The sequence below is a fragment of the Diabrotica virgifera genome, chromosome 8, assembly GCF_917563875.1.
Source record: "Diabrotica virgifera virgifera chromosome 8, PGI_DIABVI_V3a".
In the NCBI taxonomy this organism is placed as follows: domain Eukaryota; kingdom Metazoa; phylum Arthropoda; class Insecta; order Coleoptera; family Chrysomelidae; genus Diabrotica; species Diabrotica virgifera.
The window spans coordinates 104,832,104-104,853,642 of NC_065450.1; the positions used below are offsets into that span (position 1 = coordinate 104,832,104).

General features: G+C 32.7%; 1 protein-coding gene across 1 annotated transcript in view; it reads right to left on the reverse strand.

Moving 5' to 3' along the window:
* LOC114336326 (uncharacterized) overlaps nt 1–21,539 on the reverse strand; it is a 189,726-nt gene that overhangs the window by 64,506 nt on the left and 103,681 nt on the right. Inside the window, exon 5 of the mRNA XM_050658188.1 lies at nt 1,625–1,789. Within this exon, the coding sequence (XP_050514145.1) occupies nt 1,625–1,789 (165 nt within the window). The remainder of the gene's footprint in view (nt 1–1,624; nt 1,790–21,539) is intronic.

The following is a 21,539-nucleotide window of genomic DNA, read 5'->3' on the forward strand; positions in this document are numbered from 1 at the left end:
AATCCTGCCTGCTCTACCGGTTGATAGCTATCAATTACTCTCATAAATTAATAGTGTGTACATTTGGGACAGCAGGGAGATTGGCCTATAGTTCTTCAGATCTCCCCTGTCTTCTTTTTTGAAGAGAATTATTGTCAAACTTTCTTTCTAATAATCTGGAACTTCTCCTTTGTGAAGGCATAGAGGTCTCAGTTTTCTTTTGAAAATAAACTGCTCCTGTACAAAGCTATACTCTAACCAGTTATGGCATACGGAATAGAACTATGGGGCTGCAGTAAACCTTTAAATATGAAGATACATACTCCAAACAATACAATCCGAAATACTCCGTACGATAAGTAAAGCTCCATGGTACGTATCTAACCAGACACTTCACAATGATCTGGACATCCCACTAATCAAAGACGTAATAAAGCAACATTCAGTAAAATATAAAAATCGTACCACTGACCACAAAAATGAATTGGTAAATAATTTATTCGTCCCACCACTTGCCGAAAGAAGTCTGACGAGAGTACGACCAGAAGACCTACCGCCATAATACTAAGAGAACCGTCACTGGACGGTTCCCAGCATACCTTAATTTACTTAGAGACTAATTAATTATTACTTTGTGTATACAGTGCGTCCATAAAGTAACGCATAAATTCATTATTTCGTAAACCGGCGACTTTAAGGAAAAGTTCCGAAACAGGTCGATTTTATTTTCAAATTACGACTTTTTGGTACATATATCGTACTAGTGACGTCATCCATCTGAGCGTGATGACATAATCGATTATTTTTTTAAATAAGAATAGGGGTCATGTGATAGCTCCTTTGAAAGGGTATTCAAATCTTTATTCGTTAATATAAACATTAACATAATTATTTATACAGGGTGTCAAATTTTTTTTAATTAAATTAATTGACACAAAAAGATGAATGTACTTAATTTATTTAATTCTAAATACATTTTACTGCTGTCAGAAAACAGAAAAAATAAACTTTATTTGAAAAAGAAGCATTATATTTCACTTAATCTAAATGTTCAAATTGCCAAGAGGCAGGTGGGTGACAGCTTTAACATTGAATTTAAGCGAAAAATAATATTTATTTGTCAAATAATTTTTTTTTCCTGTTTTCTGACAACAGTAAAACATATTTTGAATTGAATAAATTACATACATGCTTCTTTTTGTCTCAATTAATTTAATTCAAAAAAATGTTTTTGAACATCCTGTATAAATAATTATGTTAACGTTTATATTAGTGAATAAGGAATTGAATACCCCTTCAAATGAGCTATCACACGATCCTTATTCTCATTTAAAAAATTATCGATTACGTCATCACTCCCAGATGGATGACGTCAGTAGCATGATATATATGCCAAAAAATTGTAATTAAAAAATAAAAATCGACGTGTTTTGGGATTTCTTAAGTAGCCGATTTACGAATAATGAATTTATGTAAATCAATAAAACATATTTTTACTGGACTGATGATAACGATGGAGATAGCTAATTCGAGAACAGTTTGGAAAAATAGCTGGAAACGCAGAAGTCATTGGCTTCGGAGAATATAGGCATCATATTAAATTAAAATAATCTGTTGGTAAAATTCTCTGTAGAAAAATGCTTACGTTTGTTTTCCGTATTTGGTAGTATCCAAAACGGCAGCATCTTGCAGCTTTTCGTTTTCCCTGGCACAGGAATGACTATGCTTTTTACCTTTTGCCTCGCTGGCTCTCCAGTCAGACAACAATTTGGATGCCTTGTCGACCGAAGACTCCGACTGTTTCCTTATCCTGCAAATATCATATTTTCATTTATTATAAATTATAACTATTGCATAATTACAATTAACGTATTTTTAATGAAAAAATAAATGTTTATTTCTTATAACTCTTAGAACCTCTTATAACATAGCTAATTCTGGATTTTAAACATTTTACCTTTTTTACTTATAATTTAGGATTTTTGACAAAAATGGCTATTTTAGCAATGTTTTGCTTATTACTTACTTTAATAAGCCAATTAAATCCTTTTCGGCCGAAGTGCAATTTTAAATTGGGTAATTTTTAGGTGTTTAATTTGCTTAAGTTAAGATTTGTCTAAGAACAAAAAAATTGAATGAAAACCTTAAGTAACCGAGTAGTAAAATTTTTAAATACAACTTATTAACGTATAAACTAGATTTTAAAAGAATTTTATGTCAATACCGGTTTAATATTGTGTATTTATCACTTAGTAACGAACCACACAATGGTATGTTTAAGCCCGCGCGGGCATAAAGAAATTATTGAAATAGGAAACAACAAAAATCAAACATTCCATTTAATCCGTTTATTTATTCAGGTAAAGATTATAATTTATTATTTAGACTTATACTATATTAATTATTTATCATAAAGAACTGGGAGAAAAAACTTGACCAAGGTCTCCAAAGTATGCCAGTAGTACCTGCCTACGATCTCATTTACGCATTCAGTATTATTTTCTGCCATCCATTGTTGAAATTTAGCGTAAACCTTTCGTACGTTTATTTGGATTTTTTCGGTAACATATTCTCAGTCGTTTTCTTTTGGCTTTTTTAACTATTTCTTCAGAAATATGGAATTTCTCTTGCATTCTGACTTTTTTTTTGACAATGTCACATAGAAAAACTTTTCACAAAACTATTCCGCGACGATGAGCTGGCCAAATACCCAAATAGGTGGAGGCCAATAAACTAAAGAAGAAGAAGAAGACAAACTTTGTTTACGTTAATAACAAATTGCTAACCAACATCACTTTCCTAGCAACGGTACTAAAAACCTGCTGCGATACAATATTACTTCTAATTAATATAAAATAAAATAAAATCTTTAATTGATGCAATAAACCGGTATGCCATAAAGTTTTATATGTACCACGTGCATTATTAGATGTTAATACCCTCGGGCGACATATAAACTCTCGGGCTAGAGGCCCTCTAGTTTATAAGCTTCTCACCCTTAGGGTATTAACATCTATTTAATGCCCTTGATACATAAATAACTACTATATGTAATGGATGTACCATTTCAAATCTTCAGCAGCAAAAACGTATGTAAATTATTTAAAATGTAACATCTTTCTTGCAGATTACAGCAAAATAAAAAAACACTACCTCGTCCAACACATTCCTACTACTCTGGATATACAGCCAAAAGTATAAGTAAAAGTTGCCCTTTTATGTTTAAAAAACACTAAGTTCAAAAAAGTGACTAAGACCTTAACGAAGACGAAGAAAACGACAAAGACTTAAAAAACGACCTGTGAGTAACTATGATGGCAGCTAATATTATACCCTTGTAACGTGGATTTTTACAAAAATATTATCAACAAAATGAAGATATGTAATGTATTACGAAACAATTATGTAGAAGGTAATTAATTCCATTAGAAAAACTGTTGCAGAACACTACTTGTTTATCCTGGGGATGAAACAACAGAATACAAGAAATTTTATGTAATACTTTTTATCTTAAACTGCCGAAGCTACTAAAAAATTAGTGTAGCTGAACATAGGGTCAATTTTGTGAAAAATATTTTTCAAAGCGCCTAACCGAATTTACATTAGGCGTCGGAAGCATACAAAAAAATGCTTAATACACCCTTGGTTCCGCAAACCATAGATAGGGAGCCTGGCTAAAAGCTGTTTTTTACGTAAAAATTAATAACTAAATAGATAATAGTAAAAATAATAACAGTAGCTAAAAAAAAGTTAAAATCTAAAAAACTACCAATACCTTATTATTATTATTATTTTTGAAAAATGTTGCTCTTATTTTGGTGTTAATACTTATATAAATTCTGAAACGGATAGTAATAAAAGGTAACAGGGAAAGTCTTAATAGTACATTATATACCGCGGGACTGAAGTAGTACATTTAATCCTGAAGGTAAAGTTTATGGCCCGACCGCAGGGAGGGCCATAATTTACCTGAAGGATTAAATGTACTTCAGTCGCAAGGTATATACGATACTTTTCGTACTTCCGGTATGATTTTATTAATTATTTCAATAATTTCAATCAGTTTTTTCTCTCTTCAACTCATTTAATAAACTGTCTTTAAAATAAGTTACCATAGTAACATTGCGTTGTGACAGTTATAATTTAGAAACATTGTCATTACTAGTGTCATTGTAAAGAAACATTGTTATTGATAATTATTGGTATCATGAGTGAAGAAGGTGTATCTGATATTGATAAAAGAGCAGCCGAAGTAGGTGAAGAATTGTTACCACCGAAATCTAGAAAACTATACGAGCAGCAGTACGATGCTTTTAAAAAGTGGTGCCGCTTAAAAAATGTGAGACAACCTACTGAAAATGCGCTGTTAGTCTACTTCGATGATAAATCAAAAGCGGTTTGTGCCTCAACTCTCTGGGCACATTACTCAATATGAAGGTCAATATGAAGAACTGTCACAATATTAATTTGAATATTAACGTTAATTACCATTCTAATTAATTATATTTTTCAATAAAATATCCCTTAAATTCGTTTGTTTGTGATTTAATCGTTCCGGGAGTTTCGTCAATATTTAATCCCGGAGGGATTAAATGTGACACTTTAGTACCTGTCACAAGGGAGTGAAGTTGTCACTTTAGGCCCGGAAGTACGAAAAGGTATTTTTTTGTTGTCATTAATTTTTTCGGTTTGTCATATAAATTGGTCATTTTCTATATAGCTGCTGATGTATAGGTACTATTTGTTTTACAATATGTGCAATGATTGTTTTCTGATGATCAATGATGACTACATAATTATTCGAAACAAAAATAAAATGGCATTAAATTTTCGGTAAAATTTTGTTTTAAATAAATCAGATAATATTACCTATGGTAGGAGAGCAAAGTTTGCTAAATTTGCAGTCACTCGAGCGTCGTTAGGGGGACCTATTGGATTAAGATTATTAGGTCCAAAAACCAAAAAAATTTATGTAAAATTTTCAATTTTAGTGGGGACTTTTCATTTTTTAATTTATTTCCCATTTCCAACAATCGTTTTTTCCGATTGTAGCGCCATCTATCCATAATTCGAAAAAATGTCTGGAATAAAAGTTGCTAATTTTACTTAAAGAATCCAAATCTGCAATAAAAATTTGGGGGTCCCATTTAAGATTTTAAAGTAACCCCCCACCCCAGCTCCGTGGGGGGTCGTGTTTGGTACCATTCGATAGATTTTTGCAGTTTTTCGATCTGATGTTCATTTTGCGAAATATCGCGGGGTTTGTATTTAAAATTTTAAATTTACCCCCACCCCTCTCCGTGGGAATCATGTTTAGTACCATTCGATAGATTTTTGAAAAATATTGAAGACTTATTTTTTAGTTTTTCGATCTGACGTTCGTTTCGCGAAATATTCGCTTTATTTTTGTGAAACTTTTGACTCACCCATTTCCTACGTTCCGCTCAAATCGTCAGATTTTTGAAATATACACTCTTTTGCACTCTTACCTTATTTTAATCTGACAATTTCGAGTATTTTTAAGGATATATTTTTTTTCGGGCCACCCTTAACGAACTTCCCTGTGTTAAGAGCCAATATATCGTAGAGGTACATCTGCAGGGTACCAGGTTTCTCCCCATATGATAATCTGACGCGCTCGAGTAACTGCAAAAATCCCAGCTTGGGCTCCCCTACCACTATATAAACGTTAGGTACTTATTTACATTGACTATGAATTCGCTGCGTGTGAGTGACTAACCATCCCTAATAAGGAAGGATTGTTGTTTCAAGCTGCTGATTTTGGCTGTGTCGTAAAATCCCTGCTCTAATGAAAAGGCATTTTCGGAAGAAAAAACCTGCCAACAAAGGTTTTAACACAAAATAACAACTCACTGTTATTTATAAACAAGGAATTCCACAATATAGAAGAAAAAAACAACACAACCCCACAAGCAGTCCAGCAACACTCACAAGAAGGGACTTAAGGATGACAACAATGCCATATGTAAAGAGCTTATCAGAAAAATTAAAAAGGATAGGAAACAAGTACAACATCACAGCAACATTTAAAATAATTAACAACCTCAGATCTATCCTTACCAAAACCAAACTCAACAACACACAAGAAAGGTCAAAGACATCTACAAAATATCTGTGAATGCAACAATTTCTATGTGGGAGAAACTACAAGACCACTAAGCATCAGGATAAAGGAGCAAAGGGCGGATCCAGGACCGATTTTCGGGAGGGTCCATGAACTTTATTTTGGGAGGTGTACCGAGGGGCCAGGGGGTAATTTTTAAAAATTACGGTTAAAATGGTGAGTTTGAAGGCACTTTTTACACACTTTTGAGTTCTATAAAGACATTTAAAAGTTATCGTTATCAAAGTATTATTAAAGTTGTTACCGATTTATCCACATTTCTTCGGATTCACGTGCAGTTCTTTCAACAAGTTTAATACTATTTTTTCCAATGCTTCTCCTGTCACTCTGTCAGGCCTTGTTTTTCCCCTCTTTCTTGATTTTCACTAATAGTTGTTTTTATGTTCTCATACTCGTCAATTAACTTGACGAAGTTTTCACGAATGTTGTTATTGTGTATGTATTTCAAATTTAGATAAAGCTGTTAGTCTAAGAGCTAGTGAACCCTCCGACTAACGGTCATCCTGTAAGTCTAGAAATTTGTATAGTGATAATTCATAGAACACCAAGGCTAAAAACCATGACCTGGCAGGCATCAGCGGTGTATCTACCAAGTGAATAGAGAAAAGTGCAAATTTAGGGAGTAAAATAAACTTTCTCCTGTAAGGTTTAAATTTAAGTATGTGTTTGAGTAAGTCATTTAGAAGAAATGTATACAATGACAGGCGATTCTGAAGAGCATAAGACCTTGCCAGGCGAGGGGAAAGATTAGGGGTTTTTCCTAAAATTATTTTTTTTGCATCGAACAATTTTTTTTACGTTTTTTGAATTATTCCAAACAGTAAAGGTTCTTAGTGATTTTTCTCTTAAAATAATAGTTTTTGTTATATAAGCGATTGAAAATTTTGAAAATTGCGAAATCGGCCATTTTTATCCCTAAATCGGACATTTTCTAAAAATTTCAAAGTTGCCAAGGTAGGTAGATATTCTTGAAACATTGATTGATAAAATCCCAAAGAGTTTTTGGCAATACGATATCGGAAACCTATTTGTTATTTAATTGCTAATCAAGCGGGCGCGACACTGTAGTATAAGTGAGGACGTTTGAGTTGGCATAAATTCATTATCTCGAGAATGGGCAAATTTCAAGAGAAATCCTCAGACAGGTCGATTTTATTTTTAAATTAGGACTTTTTGGCATATATATAATACTAGTGACGTCATCCATCTGAGCGTGATGACGTAATCGATGATTTTTTTAAATGAGAGTAGGGATTGTGTGATAGCTCATTTGAAAGCTTATTTAATTTTCTATTCATCAATATAAACCCTAACATAATTTTTTATACAGGGTGTACAAAAAAATTTTTTTTATTAAATTAACTTTGATTAAATTTGACAAATAGAAGAAAAAATTTTTTTGTACACCCTGTATAAATAATTATATTAATGTTTATATTACTGAATAGAGAATTAAATAACCTTTCAAATGAGCTATCACACAACCCCTACTCTTATTTAAAAAAATCATCGATTACGTCATCACGCCCAGATGGATGACGTCACTAGTATTATATATATACCAAAAAGTCCTAATTCAAAAATAAAAATCGACCTGTCTGAGGATTTCTCTTGAAATTTGCCCATTCTCGAGATAATGAATTTATGCAAACTCAAACGTCCTCACTTATACTACAGTGACACGCAGCTTGATTAGCAATTAAAAAAACAAAGGGGTTTTCGATATTTTATTGCAAAAAACTCTTCGGGATTTCATCAATCAATGTTTAAAGAATATCTACGTACCTTGGCAACATTGAAATTTTTAGATAAATGTCCGATTTAGGGTTAAAAATGGTCGATTTCGCAATTTTCAAAATTTTCAATCGCTTATACAGGGTGAGGCAAAAAAGGGCCTATTAGAAATATCTCGAGAACTAAAGGCAACAGAATCATGAAAATTGGAATAAAGGGGTTTTGAAGCATGATCTATTAAATGCAAATATTTTCATCTCTTTGCAACTTCCGGTTATACCGGAAGTTGCTTATAACTTCGTTTTTTTTAATGGGACACCCTGTATATTTTTACATTTTTGGATTCTCTTCGATGTCTTCTTTCTTAAAATATGAGGTTTTGTAATATTATACAGGGTATTTTAAAAGATAATTACGTTTTTTATTAATTTCGTAGCAAAATTAACACCCTGTAGCATTGTAGTAGTTTGACATCTAAAACTCTACTTACGCTCAAATGATTTTTAATATACTCTACTATTGTTAAGAATCATTAGTATAGCTAAATTTTTAATTTTAGTATACAGGGTTGGTCGAAACTCGAAATGAGTATTTTCTGAGTGTTCTTAAATGGAACACCCTGTATTTTAGTATTGTAATGAAATGATATTTTATGGAACTTTTTTATTTCTCAAGCATTAACTATACCTAACTGCTTTAATTTGTGCTTAACTGTTAATCGCACCAACAATTTTAACTACGTAGGTATTTTGATAGCTAAACCATTATTGGTAATTTTAAGGACCAGTCTGGATTAATATGTATTTATTTCTGAAAAATTATTTGGGATTGAGTATTTTCACGGCCAACCTAATAAAATTTTACGTATTTTTTGTTGCAATTAATGTTTAGCTTGAATCACCAATAACTCACAAATTAAAGCAGTTAGGTATAGGGAATGCTTAAGAAATAAAAAAGTACTATAAAATATAATTTCACTACAATACAAAAATACAGGGTGTTCCATTTAAGAAAACTCAGAAAATACTCATTCCGAGTTTCGACCAACCCTGTATACTAAAATTAAAAATTTAGCTATACTAATGATTGTTAACAATAGTAGAGTATATTAAAAATCATTTGAACGTAAGTAGAGTTTTAGATGTCAAACTAGTACAATTCTACAGTGTGTGAATGTTGCTACGAAATTAATAAAAAAAACGTAATTATCTTTTAAAATACCCTGTATAATATTACAAAACCTCATATTTTAAGAAAGAAGACATCGAAGAGAATGCAAAAATGTAAAAATATACAGGGTGTCCCATTTAAAAAAAAAACGAAGTTGTAAGCAACTTCCGGTATAACCGGAAGTTGCCAAGAGATGAAAATATTTTCATTTAATAGATCATATTAAAAATAAATCTGGTGTAGTGATACAAAACAGATTTTATATATTTAAATCAACTAAATTAATTATTTCAAAACAAATTAAATAATAAAAATAAAGTATATTAATATTAGTTCTGGCGATTGTGTCAAAAATGTGTTGTGAATTTTATTTTTGGAATCCACCAATCAAGGTAACACCTTATACTAATATTAATATTTAAATCAAAATGTCGAACGGATATAATCAGTATCCATTTCCATACTCTCAATGTCCAACATCTAGCCAAATGAACCTCAGCGACCAAAACTTAACAGTTCAACAACTAGGATATTTTCCACAACAAATGCAAATGGGACCACATCCTGCATCACAAATTCAGCAAAATTTCGCTCCAAGCCAGCCAACCCAGCCAATGCAGTTATATCAACCTCAATACCAGTATTCAGTTCAAAGTACATTACCACAATATCAACCCCCATCCACATCCAAAGCAAATGATGAAGAATGGCAAATAGTTCCAAATAAAAAACGTGGAGAACCAGTCCGGAACAACATTCCAAACTTAAACAAACCAAAATAGATAACTACTGGCTCAACACACCAACAGCAAATAAATTTAATGTATTAATTAATGAAGAGACACAAGAAGCAGATACTGAAGAGGAAAAAAAACAGGAAGAGAAGCCCCCACCAATATTTATTGCTGGTGTTAAAAACATCCAACCATTAAACGAACTACTAAACACTATAGCCAAAGATAAACATTTAATCAGAGTGTTGAATGAAGAACAAGTCAAGGTACAGGCCCAAACAATTGAAATATACGACAGTATAATAAAAGCACTTGATGAGAAAAAAACCGAATATCATACATATCGTAAGAAGCAAGATAAACCCTTTAGAGTAGTGATTCGCCATCTTCATCCTACAGTGAATATACAAGAAATCAAAAAAGAAATAGAGAGCCAAGGACATATAGTTCTACAAATAACGAATATACTACAAAGAATTACAAAAAAACCCCTACCACTATTTTTTGTGGACTTAAAAATGCAAGATAATAATAAAGAAATTTATAAGATGGAATATTTACTCAACGCAAAAATTTATGTCGAAGCCCCAAAGCTAAAAAGAGAATTAGTACAATGTACCAGATGTCAAAGATATCGTCACACAAAAAATTTCTGCTATCATCAATACAGGTGTGTAAAATGTGCTCTAAATCACAAAACAGCTGATTGCCCTAACAAAATTAGATCTGATCTAGTAAAGTGTGTACTTTGCGGTAATAACCACCCAGCGAATTACAGAGGATGCAGTGTACATAAACAACTGCAAGAAGCAAGATTTCCAACCTTAAGAAAGAAAGAGTCACCGAATCAACTACAAAACCAACAGCTACCAGTGGCTACAACAAATATAAGTACCACACAAAGACCTACATATGCTCAAATGGTAAATACCAACCAACAAGATATTACAATGGTCACTCAGGCAAATGACATGCAGGAGTTAAAGAATATGATGAAAGGGCTTATGGAACAAATGAGCACCATGCTAAACTTATTAACAACACTTGTCTCAAAAATGAACTAATGGCTAATACACTAAAATTTGCCATATGGAATGCTAATGGCTTGACACAACACAAACATGAGTTGTATGCATTTATAGTTAATCACCAATTAGACATAATACTGATTTCAGAAACACACTTCACGAAAAAATGTTTCATAAAATTTCACAACTATAAAATATATCACACAACACATCCAGATGGAACTGCACATGGTGGGACAACAATCATTATAAGAAACAACATCAAACATTACCAGACAACTCACTATCAAAAAGCACATATTCAGGCCACAAATGTAGTTGTAGAAGACTGGACAGGACCTATAACTTTTTCAGCTATATATTGCCCACCAAAACATTCAATTAAACAACCAGAATTTAAAACCTTTTTTGATACACTTGGACCTAGGTTTATTTGTGGCGGAGACTACAATTCAAAACATCTAATGTGGGGATCTAGACTTATTAATACCAAAGGCCGTGAACTACAAAAAGAAATACTAATAGATAATCTGAACATAGTAACCACAAGGGGGCCAACGTACTGGCCTACAGACCCTGCGAAAATTCCAGATCTCCTCGATTTTGCTATAGTGAGAGGAATAAATGAAAAATACTTTATACCAAAGTCTTGTTACGATTTATCCTCTGACCATTCACCTGTTATCATAACTGTAAGCAAAAACATAACAAAAATAGAAAGGAGCTGTATATTACACAACAACAAAACAAATTGGAGTTATTTTAGATATCAAGTAAATAATCAAATCAATTTAGACATCCCACTAAAGACCGATAAACAAATCGAACAAGCAGTAGAACATTTTAACACAGTTTTACAGGAAGCAGCATGGAACTCAACACCATTACCTACAAATCGACATATGAACAAACACTGTTCCAATACAATACATGAAAAAATAATTGAGAAAAGAAGACTCAGAAAACAATGGCAATTATCAAGATCACCTCAAAGTAAAACAAACCTCAATAAAGCACAAAAAGACCTAAAAAAATTGATAATAGAAGAAAAAAATGCAAGCTTTCAGGAATACCTACAAAAACTAGATGCAACTCAAGCTACTGACTACTCGTTATGGAAGGCTACAAGGACTCTACGAAGGCAGAACTATACAGTCCCACCACTAAGAACGCAAACAGGACAATGGGCGAGAAGTCCTCTAGAAAAGGCCGAAACATTTGCGACACACCTTAAAAAAGTCTTTACACCAAATGAGGGAAATTACTCACTACAAACTGAAGAAGAAATTATTTCGATACTCACAAAACCTTATCAACTAGAACTTCCTGAAAAAAGATTCACAAAAGATGAGGTAAAAAATATTATACAACACAACATCGATCCAAAAAAGGCTCCAGGATACGACCTGATTACAGGAAAAACTCTTCAGCAACTCCCAGAGAAAGGCTTCCAATTTCTGACACAGTTATTTAACTCTATAATGAGACTAGGTCATTTCCCATCACAGTGGAAACTAGCACAAATAACAATGATACTAAAGCCAGGAAAAGAACCAGAAAATGTACAGTCCTACCGTCCTATTAGTCTTCTTCCCGTGGTATCCAAAGTTTTTGAAAAGCTGACACTTACCAAGCTAATGCCTATACTAGAAAACAAAAAACTAATACCACCACACCAATTTGGGTTTATAAAACAACATTCAACAATACAACAGGTACATAGAATTGTAGAGAGAATCAACGAGGATTTTGAAAATAATAGGTACTGCTCAGCGGTATTTCTGGAAGTAAGTTAGGCATTTGATAAAGTCTGGCATAAAGGCCTATTATGTAAACTAAAACAGAATTTACCTACAAATTACTATATACTCTTAAATTCATATATCACCAACAGAAACTTCCAGGTAAAGTATGAGAATGAATACACAAACATACAACAAATTCTCGCTGGGGTGCCCCAAGGAAGTGTACTAGGACCTATATTATACCTTATATTCACTGCTGACTTACCGACAGATACACATATCACTACAGCCACATTTGCGGATGATACGGCAATACTATCATCGAACAAAAATCCCAAAATAGCCTCAGAAATCTTACAAAATAATCTAAATAAAATTCAACAATGGATGACAAAATGGAGAGTCAAAATTAATGAAAACAAATCGCTACACCTAACATTTACCACGCGTAGGGAAACATGTCCGGCTGTATACTTAAACGGTAAAGGAATCCCACAAGGGGATGAAGTCAAATTTCTAGGTATGTACTTGGACAGAAGATTAAACTGGAGGAAGCATATATTTACTAAGCGAAAACAACTGGGTCATAAGTTAAGCACCATATATTGGCTATTGGGCAAAAAATCAAAACTATCAACTGAAAATAAAATATTAATCTACAAATCCATCCTAAAACCAGTGTGGACTTATGGGATAGAATTATGGGGAACCGCCACACATTCCAACATTGAAATCATACAAAGATTTCAGTCCAAAATATTGAGATCAATACTAGGAGTTCCATGGTTCATAACCAATGAAGCCATCCATCGGGACGCCGGACTACCATACGTCAAAGATGACATCAAAAAGTGCGCGAAAAAACATACAGAAAAACTTAAAGTGCATCCAAACGTGTTAGCAAAAAATTTAGTGAATAAACCGCGTACTATTCGTAGGTTAAAACGAAAAGTTCCGTTAGAGTTAAGTGAACAATAGGTACTAAATTAATGTGTATAAGTTTATGTCAGAAATAGTCAGTGTTGTAGGCTAAGTTTTAAAAAAAGGGGTTCATCACTGGATGCCTCCCTACATGTCATTCCTAATTATTGTCAGTCCTATTACTTATTGTCTGTTATCTACCTAAACATTTAGGTTTATATTGTATAGATAGATTGTAATAAATGTGGGGTTAATAAAAAAAAATTAATAGATCATCCTTCAGAACCCCTTTATTCCAATTTTCATAACTCTGTTGCCCTTAGTTCTCGAGATATTTCTAATAGGCCAGTTATCTGCCTCACCCTATATAACAAAAACTATTAACTTAAGAGAAAAATCACTAAAGACCTTTTTTGTTTGGAATGATTCAAAAAAACCTAAAAAAAATTGTTCGATGCAAAAAGAATAATTTTAGGAAAAACCCCTAATCTTTCCCCTCGCCTGGCAAGGTCTTATGCTCTTCAGAATCGCCTGTCATTGTACACATTTCTTCTAAATGACTTACTCAAACACATACTTAAATTTAAACCTTACAGGAGAAAGTTTATTTTACCCCCTAAATTTGCACTTTTCGATTCAGCTGGTAGATACACGTGCACTGCTGATGCCTGCCAGGTTATGGTTTTTAGCCTTGGTGTGCTATGAATTATCACTAGACAAATTTCTAGCCTTACAGGACGACCGTTAGTCGGAGGGTTCACTAGCTCTTAGACTATGTTCTATGTGGGAATGTGGGATACGTCGGTTATTTCGTCAAATATGACAGAGTAATAATTTGCACTTTGAACCTGATTCATGTTTTGTTTAATTATTTCTTCACCACAACATGTTATTAATTATTGATTTTGACTGGTGTTACTAATGTATGTTGCTGCGGATAGGTGTCGTTGAATAGTCTTATCTCCTGATGAGATTTTAAATCTTAACAATTTTCCTCATGGCATCTTCGTCCAGAAGCAGAAGGCCATCATCACGACAGTCTCTTAGAGGAATATTTTGTCGACCTAAGAACACTATAGACTCTACTAATTGGTCGTAGTCTTTCTTTATTTTCTTGTATCTGTTTAGACCTTTGAGAGTCTTTCTGGTTTGACTGACTTTTGCGGGTTGTGATGACTTTGTAGAAAATCCAACTAAACCTCAACGCACTCCTTGTGATATGATGTTTTTTCATGGATTTGTATGGCTCCGTCTTTGCCAATGAGTTTAGCGAAAGATGTTAAAGGTTTCATGACAAGGCTTTCGGCTGTCATCCCTTTATTATGACCATATTTTTCATTAGAAAAATAAAATTCAATACTTGTAAAACAATCCCTTTTGACTGTTCGAAAATACCAATCAACTCCTCTGTTGTAAGTTCTGGCCTGGTGATCCAAGTAACGCTTCATTTCTTTTTTATTCTTTGGAATATGAAAATTGATAGGATTTTGATGGCTGCCAAGATCGTTATAACAATGGACCGTGATAGTCGTGACGTCAAAACGTCAAAAAAAGTTTTCCAAACACGTTGTGTCTAGGTACACGCTAAAATGTACGCAAATAAAAAAGTTAAACTTCATCAAGCTAGTGACTATTTAGCGTGGGCAGTGACTGTATATTTTGATACACGCTATTTTGATATGTTGAGTGTTTGTTTGATAGAAAAATATTTGTTATGACGTTTAATTCTACCTAACTTTTTTATTTGCGTACACGTTAGCGTATACCTAGACACAACGTGTTTGGAAAAATTTTGACGTTTTGACGTCACACTATCACGGTCCATTGGCACTTATCTACACTGTGGGCCGAAATAAACGAGTACATTTTTTAGTTGAAAAAAATTTTTTGTTTTTTGGGCGATTTAATTTCTTTTTGCAGGGCTATTAGCCTAACATGTCCTCAACATGACTGCACATTTGGAAGCAAAAATAACGTACAGGGTCGGACTTATAAAAAAAATTATGTAACGGCGCATTTGAGCTCGTTGCAAATGAAAATTGTCTTAGCTAAAATTAAACAGATATACTCTTTTGGTAGGTTAATTATTCAGAACTCTTCAGTTAAAAAGAAATTTTTGAAAATTATCAAATTTGCAAATTTTAATTTTTTTATTAAATTAAGAAAATATTTATCGAATAAACATTTTAACAAATTACACATTTATGAAAACAGTTTAATAATTTTAAAACTTGGACTAAAATATTATGATTAATTATTTATATGGGAAATAAGCCACAATTAAAATGAAAAAAATAATTTTATTAACGTTTCGACGCCCAAATCGGGTGCCGTTGTCAAAATACAAAATACTGCTAATATAATAAAATATTATGAATGTGTCCACCATTATTGTTTAGCACTTCTTGAAGTCGTCTGAGCCATAAATTGATAGCCCCATTTATTACACTCTGTTCAAAATTGTTCCAAACAAACTGGATTCTATCTTTGAGCTGTTCGATGGTTTCAAATTGTTGTCCGTCATACAAATTTTGTTCGAAAATTCCCAAATTGAATAGTCAACCGGATTTAGTTCTGGGCGGTTAGGTGGCCACATCTGGCTCAATATAGTACGGGCAATTTTCATTCACGAAAAACGAAAAACGAAAAGCGAAGTAGTGTGGAAAGACATCCCAGAGGACTTCGAAATCAAACAAGGACTCAGGCAGGGTGACACGATGTCAACCACGTTGTTCCATCTTGTTCTTGAAGTAATAATGAGGCATTGCAGCATAAAAATGGAAGAAACCATATTTAAAAATGAACATCAATGTATTGCTTTTGCGTATGATCTAACAATATTAGCAAAATCAAAGAAAGAATTGAAAATAATTGTGAAAAAGATAGAAAAAGAAGCAAATAGGTTTGGTCTAAAGATAAATGAAAAGAAAACTAAATACATGATAATGGGTGATACACAGCAAGACAATGAAGAGTTTATAAAAATACAAGGGGAGAAAGATTACATATACAGTTTTGACAGAGTGGAAGAGTTTACTTACCTTGGTGTGAAAGTAAAGGAAAATGGACATGAAGGTAAAGAAATAGAATCCAGAATTACAAAAGGCAACCAGAAATACAGAATGCGGAGATCCTTAATGAAGTCTAAGTTTGTTTCAAGAAAAACAAAAGAAAGAATTTACAAGACAGTGATTAGAGTTACGGTTGTATATAGAGCTGAATTATGGGTTTTAAGAAAGGCAGATGAAGAAAGATTAGAAAGATGGGAGAGGAAAATTCTCCGATCAATTTACGGAGGCATAAATACACAAATGGGATAGAGAAGAAGGACAAATAAAGAGTTGGAAGAGCTGTATACGGAACCAAAAATCACCGCAATGATAAAGTCGCATAGAATAAGATGGCTGGGACATGTGCAAAGATTGGAAAACCATAGAATGACCAGGATGATATTGAACAGGAGACCAGTAGGGAAAAAAAGGAAAGGAAGACCCCGTAAAAGATAGTTTGACAGCGTCCAAGCAGATTTACGAGAATTAAAAATAGATAACTGGAGAAACAAGGTATTAGACAGAAGAGAATGGAGAGAAGTGGTAAGAAGAGCGCAAGAGAAATTGTAACAGAAGAATGTGCCATGAATTGTAAAATGAGAGCTATATATATATATATATATATATATATATATATATATATATATATATATATATATATATATATATAGCTACATATATATATATGTATATATTTATATGATGTATTTTTTAATAAACAAATTAATATTGTATATTGTAGATATGTATAGTAAAAAAAAAATGTAATTGTGTTTTTCACGCCCAAGGCCTACATGGCCTGTTGAGCAAAATAAATAAAATTTTCATTCAAGAATATCCTTGTATTGTGGGAAGTGTGCGAAGGAGCACCATCCTGCTGGAAAGTATAATCATCACATACTTCTTCAATTTCAGGTTATAGGTGCTGCAAGATTTGTTCCTGATATGTTTCTGAATTAAGTTTTACCCCGGCATCAACAAAAATCAGACGAGATTTTCCCAACATGGATACTGCAACAGAGACCATTACACCTTTTGAGAAATGACTTTTTTCAATTAAAAGATGGTATAGTGGAATTTCTCTCTTAAATTGTACGTCAGAATATACCCTATTATTTTGGGTATTTTTAGGAGGCCGTAAATAAAACATTTTTTGATCTGAAAACCATATTTTTCTAATGTCTTCACGAGGGCGGAATCTTCTTAGTAGCAAATTACATCTGTCCAGTCGTTATTCTCGTACATTGGCAGTAACTCTTTGACAGTAAACTTTTTTAAATACTTTAAGATGGCAATCTTCTTTAATGATTCTTCGAATTGATGTGCGGGAAATCCTAGTTTCTTTTGCGACTTTCCTTGTTCCAACAGATTGGGCAGGTTGCATATTTTCTAAAACAACCCTTACTCTAGCAATATTGTCTTCAGTTCTTGAGGTTCGCTTCCTTCTTCTTCCACTTTTATGTTCAATAGACCCATGGGTTTCCCTTAAATGTCTTAAGAACTTTCCTATCGTTCCAATATGCCAATTTTTCTTAGGAAATGCATTTAAAATTATACTTTTTACGGTAATATTTAATTAATATTCTGTCCTCTTTGTTTAAAAGTGGCATTATGAACTGGTCAATTAATTTACTTATATAACTATAAATGTCAAGCAAATTCCATGGCAACATAAGCAGTCATGGCTTACTAAGTAAAATTGACATATTTGAGCGTTTGAGAAATTCTTAAGACATTTAACAAAAATTACCTACTGCTAATATGAGACAAAAACAATGGAAAATATGTAATTTAGTGTTAAGAAGGTTTCGTTCTGGTGAACATATTAGATAAGTACTCGAATAAGATTTCTCAATTTAAGTAAAAAATGATATTTTACAAATTCGGGATTTTTGCGAATCCGATAATTTTGAAAAATTTCCTTTTTACTGAAGAGTTCCGAATAGTTAACCTACCAAAAGAGCATATCAATTCAATTTTAGCTACGATAGTTTTTATTTGCAACGAGCTCAAATACACTGTTACATAAATTTTTTATAAGTCCGACCCTGTACGTTATTTTTGCTTCCAAATTTGCAGTCATGTTGAGGACATGTTAGACTATTAGCTCTGCAAAAAGAAATTAGAAGGCTCAAAAAACAAAAAAGTTATTTTCACTTAAAAATAGTACTCCTTTATTTCGGCCCACAGTGTATATTTTGAATTATAAAACATCCTATTATCATTCTTGAAGCTTCTGTTACTGCTTTTGTTTAATTCTAGTCCAGAAAACATATTTATCCCCTGTTTTATACATATTATATGTGTTTGAAACTAAGAACATTTGAACTACCAATATTTAAATCTATATTTTTTTAAATTCTCGGAGGGGGCTATGGCCCCCCATGTCCCCCTCCCTGGATACGCCCTTGAAAGGAGCATAAAACATACATCACAAACAAGGATTTAGACAAATCACAGATATGCAAACATGCCTGGGAAAATGAACACAAAGTACAATGGAAAGATGAATCAATAATCATGAAGGAAAAAGACATGAAAAAGAGAAAAATCAATGAAGCAGCCCTCATCCTACAAAATAAAGAATATGTAGCAAATCCGTCAGCAGAATGCGGTAGACTGTAATTGCCAATACCTAAATAAGAAGTAAAGAACAAGAATATACCAATAATAACGGAATAACAAAAATGTGAAACGCACGTCTTCTATAATACACAATACATTTAAAGCACAGAATACACAAAACAATACTATGTCCCTGCTCGGGCGCCAATGTAACGTTGTCGTTGTATTTGATGCTCCAGGTAACAAAATACAGTCGAACAAAGGTTCGCTTTTTAAGACAATTTTATTTAGAATCAAAACATACAAAAGATAAGATAATTAGCCTTAATTACACGTTAATGTCGATAATAAAATACATTTATAACCTACGTGTCGAACTTTCGGTTCGGATCGATGTAACGATATTTGGTACATGAATGCATACTACCGACGATTGCGTGGATTAGGAATTACCTCTATTAATATGAAATGGACTTATAAGGAGAGGACATCTCGCTCAACTCGCCAGGGGGAAAGACATGTAAGGAAATACGATCATCGCTCGTATAGGAAAGGTAAAAGGATAAATCGTCGGATTCGTTCAACGCACCAAGACGACGGGGGAAAATGGTCGGAATAACTCACGTCTTATACCTTGTTATTGTTTATTATTCTTCGATCAACGCTCCAAGAATAATAATTCAACTAGGCTTTTCGTTCCGTCTTTTAAATCGTCCGAGAGGGTATAAAATACGTTTTGCTTAAATCATTTGCGTACTCTAGACGATAAAATTATATTATCGTCACAAACAGTAACATTCTCTTAACATTTTTTTTTTATTTAAACAGGGTATTTCTTGTTCTATTTTAGTACATACTAGCAGATGCAGAATTGGCTTAAGTCTCCTTGAGTTTCTTCACAAATTAAACTACAGTCGAACCCGCTTATTGGAATAGCCTTCGTGCCAAGTAAAAATATTCTTATAACCGGGATATTCTAATAGCCGATCGTTGGTAGCTAGCCGAAATAAATGTATCGAATGTACGTAATGATAGTACATAACTATGTTATCATGCATATGTATATGGTTTTAGGTCTTTTTATGTCAATAATAGATACAGTAGTGTAACGATTAGATACTTATTTATTAAAAACCAAATTGCATTATATAATGTGGATACATAGAGGAATTAATATGAAATGTATACAATATAAATATAGATGTGTAAATATTTTCTTATTAAAATACATATAAAAGAGTTACTTATTTTGCCTTGAAAGAAAAATAATAGGTGATTGTACTGTTTTTTTTTTGTTACATAAACCACTAATTAGTTGTTGCTCTAAATTATAAAAATTACAAAAATTTCCATTGGATTGTACCCCTTCAGAAAACTTCTTACCTACGAGCGGTCAGGATAGCAGATTAGCTGTTTCTAAAAATGTTTTTATATCAGGCAAATGGGCGGCAATATGTAAAGAAATTTGCAGACAAATGAAATTATTTTATGACCTGTGTCGGCGAACGATTGAATTCGTACTCATAACAAAGTAATAAAGTAATAAAGTGTAGGTATTACTTGACAAACCCCAAAAATATATTAAACAGCACTAAAGGCCTTCGAGGTCTTTGTCGACAATCCGTAATACCAGACATAATTTAAATTTTTTAGGAAATTGTAGGTAAAAATTTATTCGTTGATATGAAGAATATTCTATAAAGCGGTACCATCTTACTAAATCCTATTCCAATAAACGGATAAATATATTAAGGAGTAAATGGAAACGTTTCGGGACCTCGAATTTTTATTCCATAATCCGGGATATTCCTATAAGCGGTACTCTAATAAGCGGGTTTGACTGTATTTGGAAATAATCCCCGAAACATTTCAGAAACATCGGTGATTCATATCTAACCGTCTGTGTCCATAATCATTCCTTAGGGATTCATGGTTTTCACAATTTCATTGCTCTATTGGTAGGTGTATCTTTTCTACACCTACCACGTCCAAATGATTTATTTACTTTTAATAGAACTTGTGTTATTTTGGTTTTGATAACACCTAGTTTAAATGCAGTTTTGTTTGAAAAGATTCTGGAACTTCTTTCTGATAACATGTTAAGTTAAATATTATGTTTGTAGGATTCATCTGCAATTGATTGTAACAGAAATTACATTTTATAAAATTGATGTTTGACGTTTCGATTTCCAAATCGGAAATTGTTTTAAATTAGGGGGCTGTTATTATAACCAAACAACTTTGGTTTTAAAAGCAACTTTGTAATTTAAATGAACCTTTTTTGAAAACATCTTTGGTTATAATAACAACTTACTAATTTTTTTTCTCTGATTCTGGCTTTGGTTTAGAACTAGAACCTTTAGCCACGTAATTGTATAACTTATCACTAAGTCAGGGGAGTAATGTGTAGTGTGTGTGTTTAGTAAGTGTCTTGTTACTTTGCAAAGTCGACGTCATTGTCTTTGCAA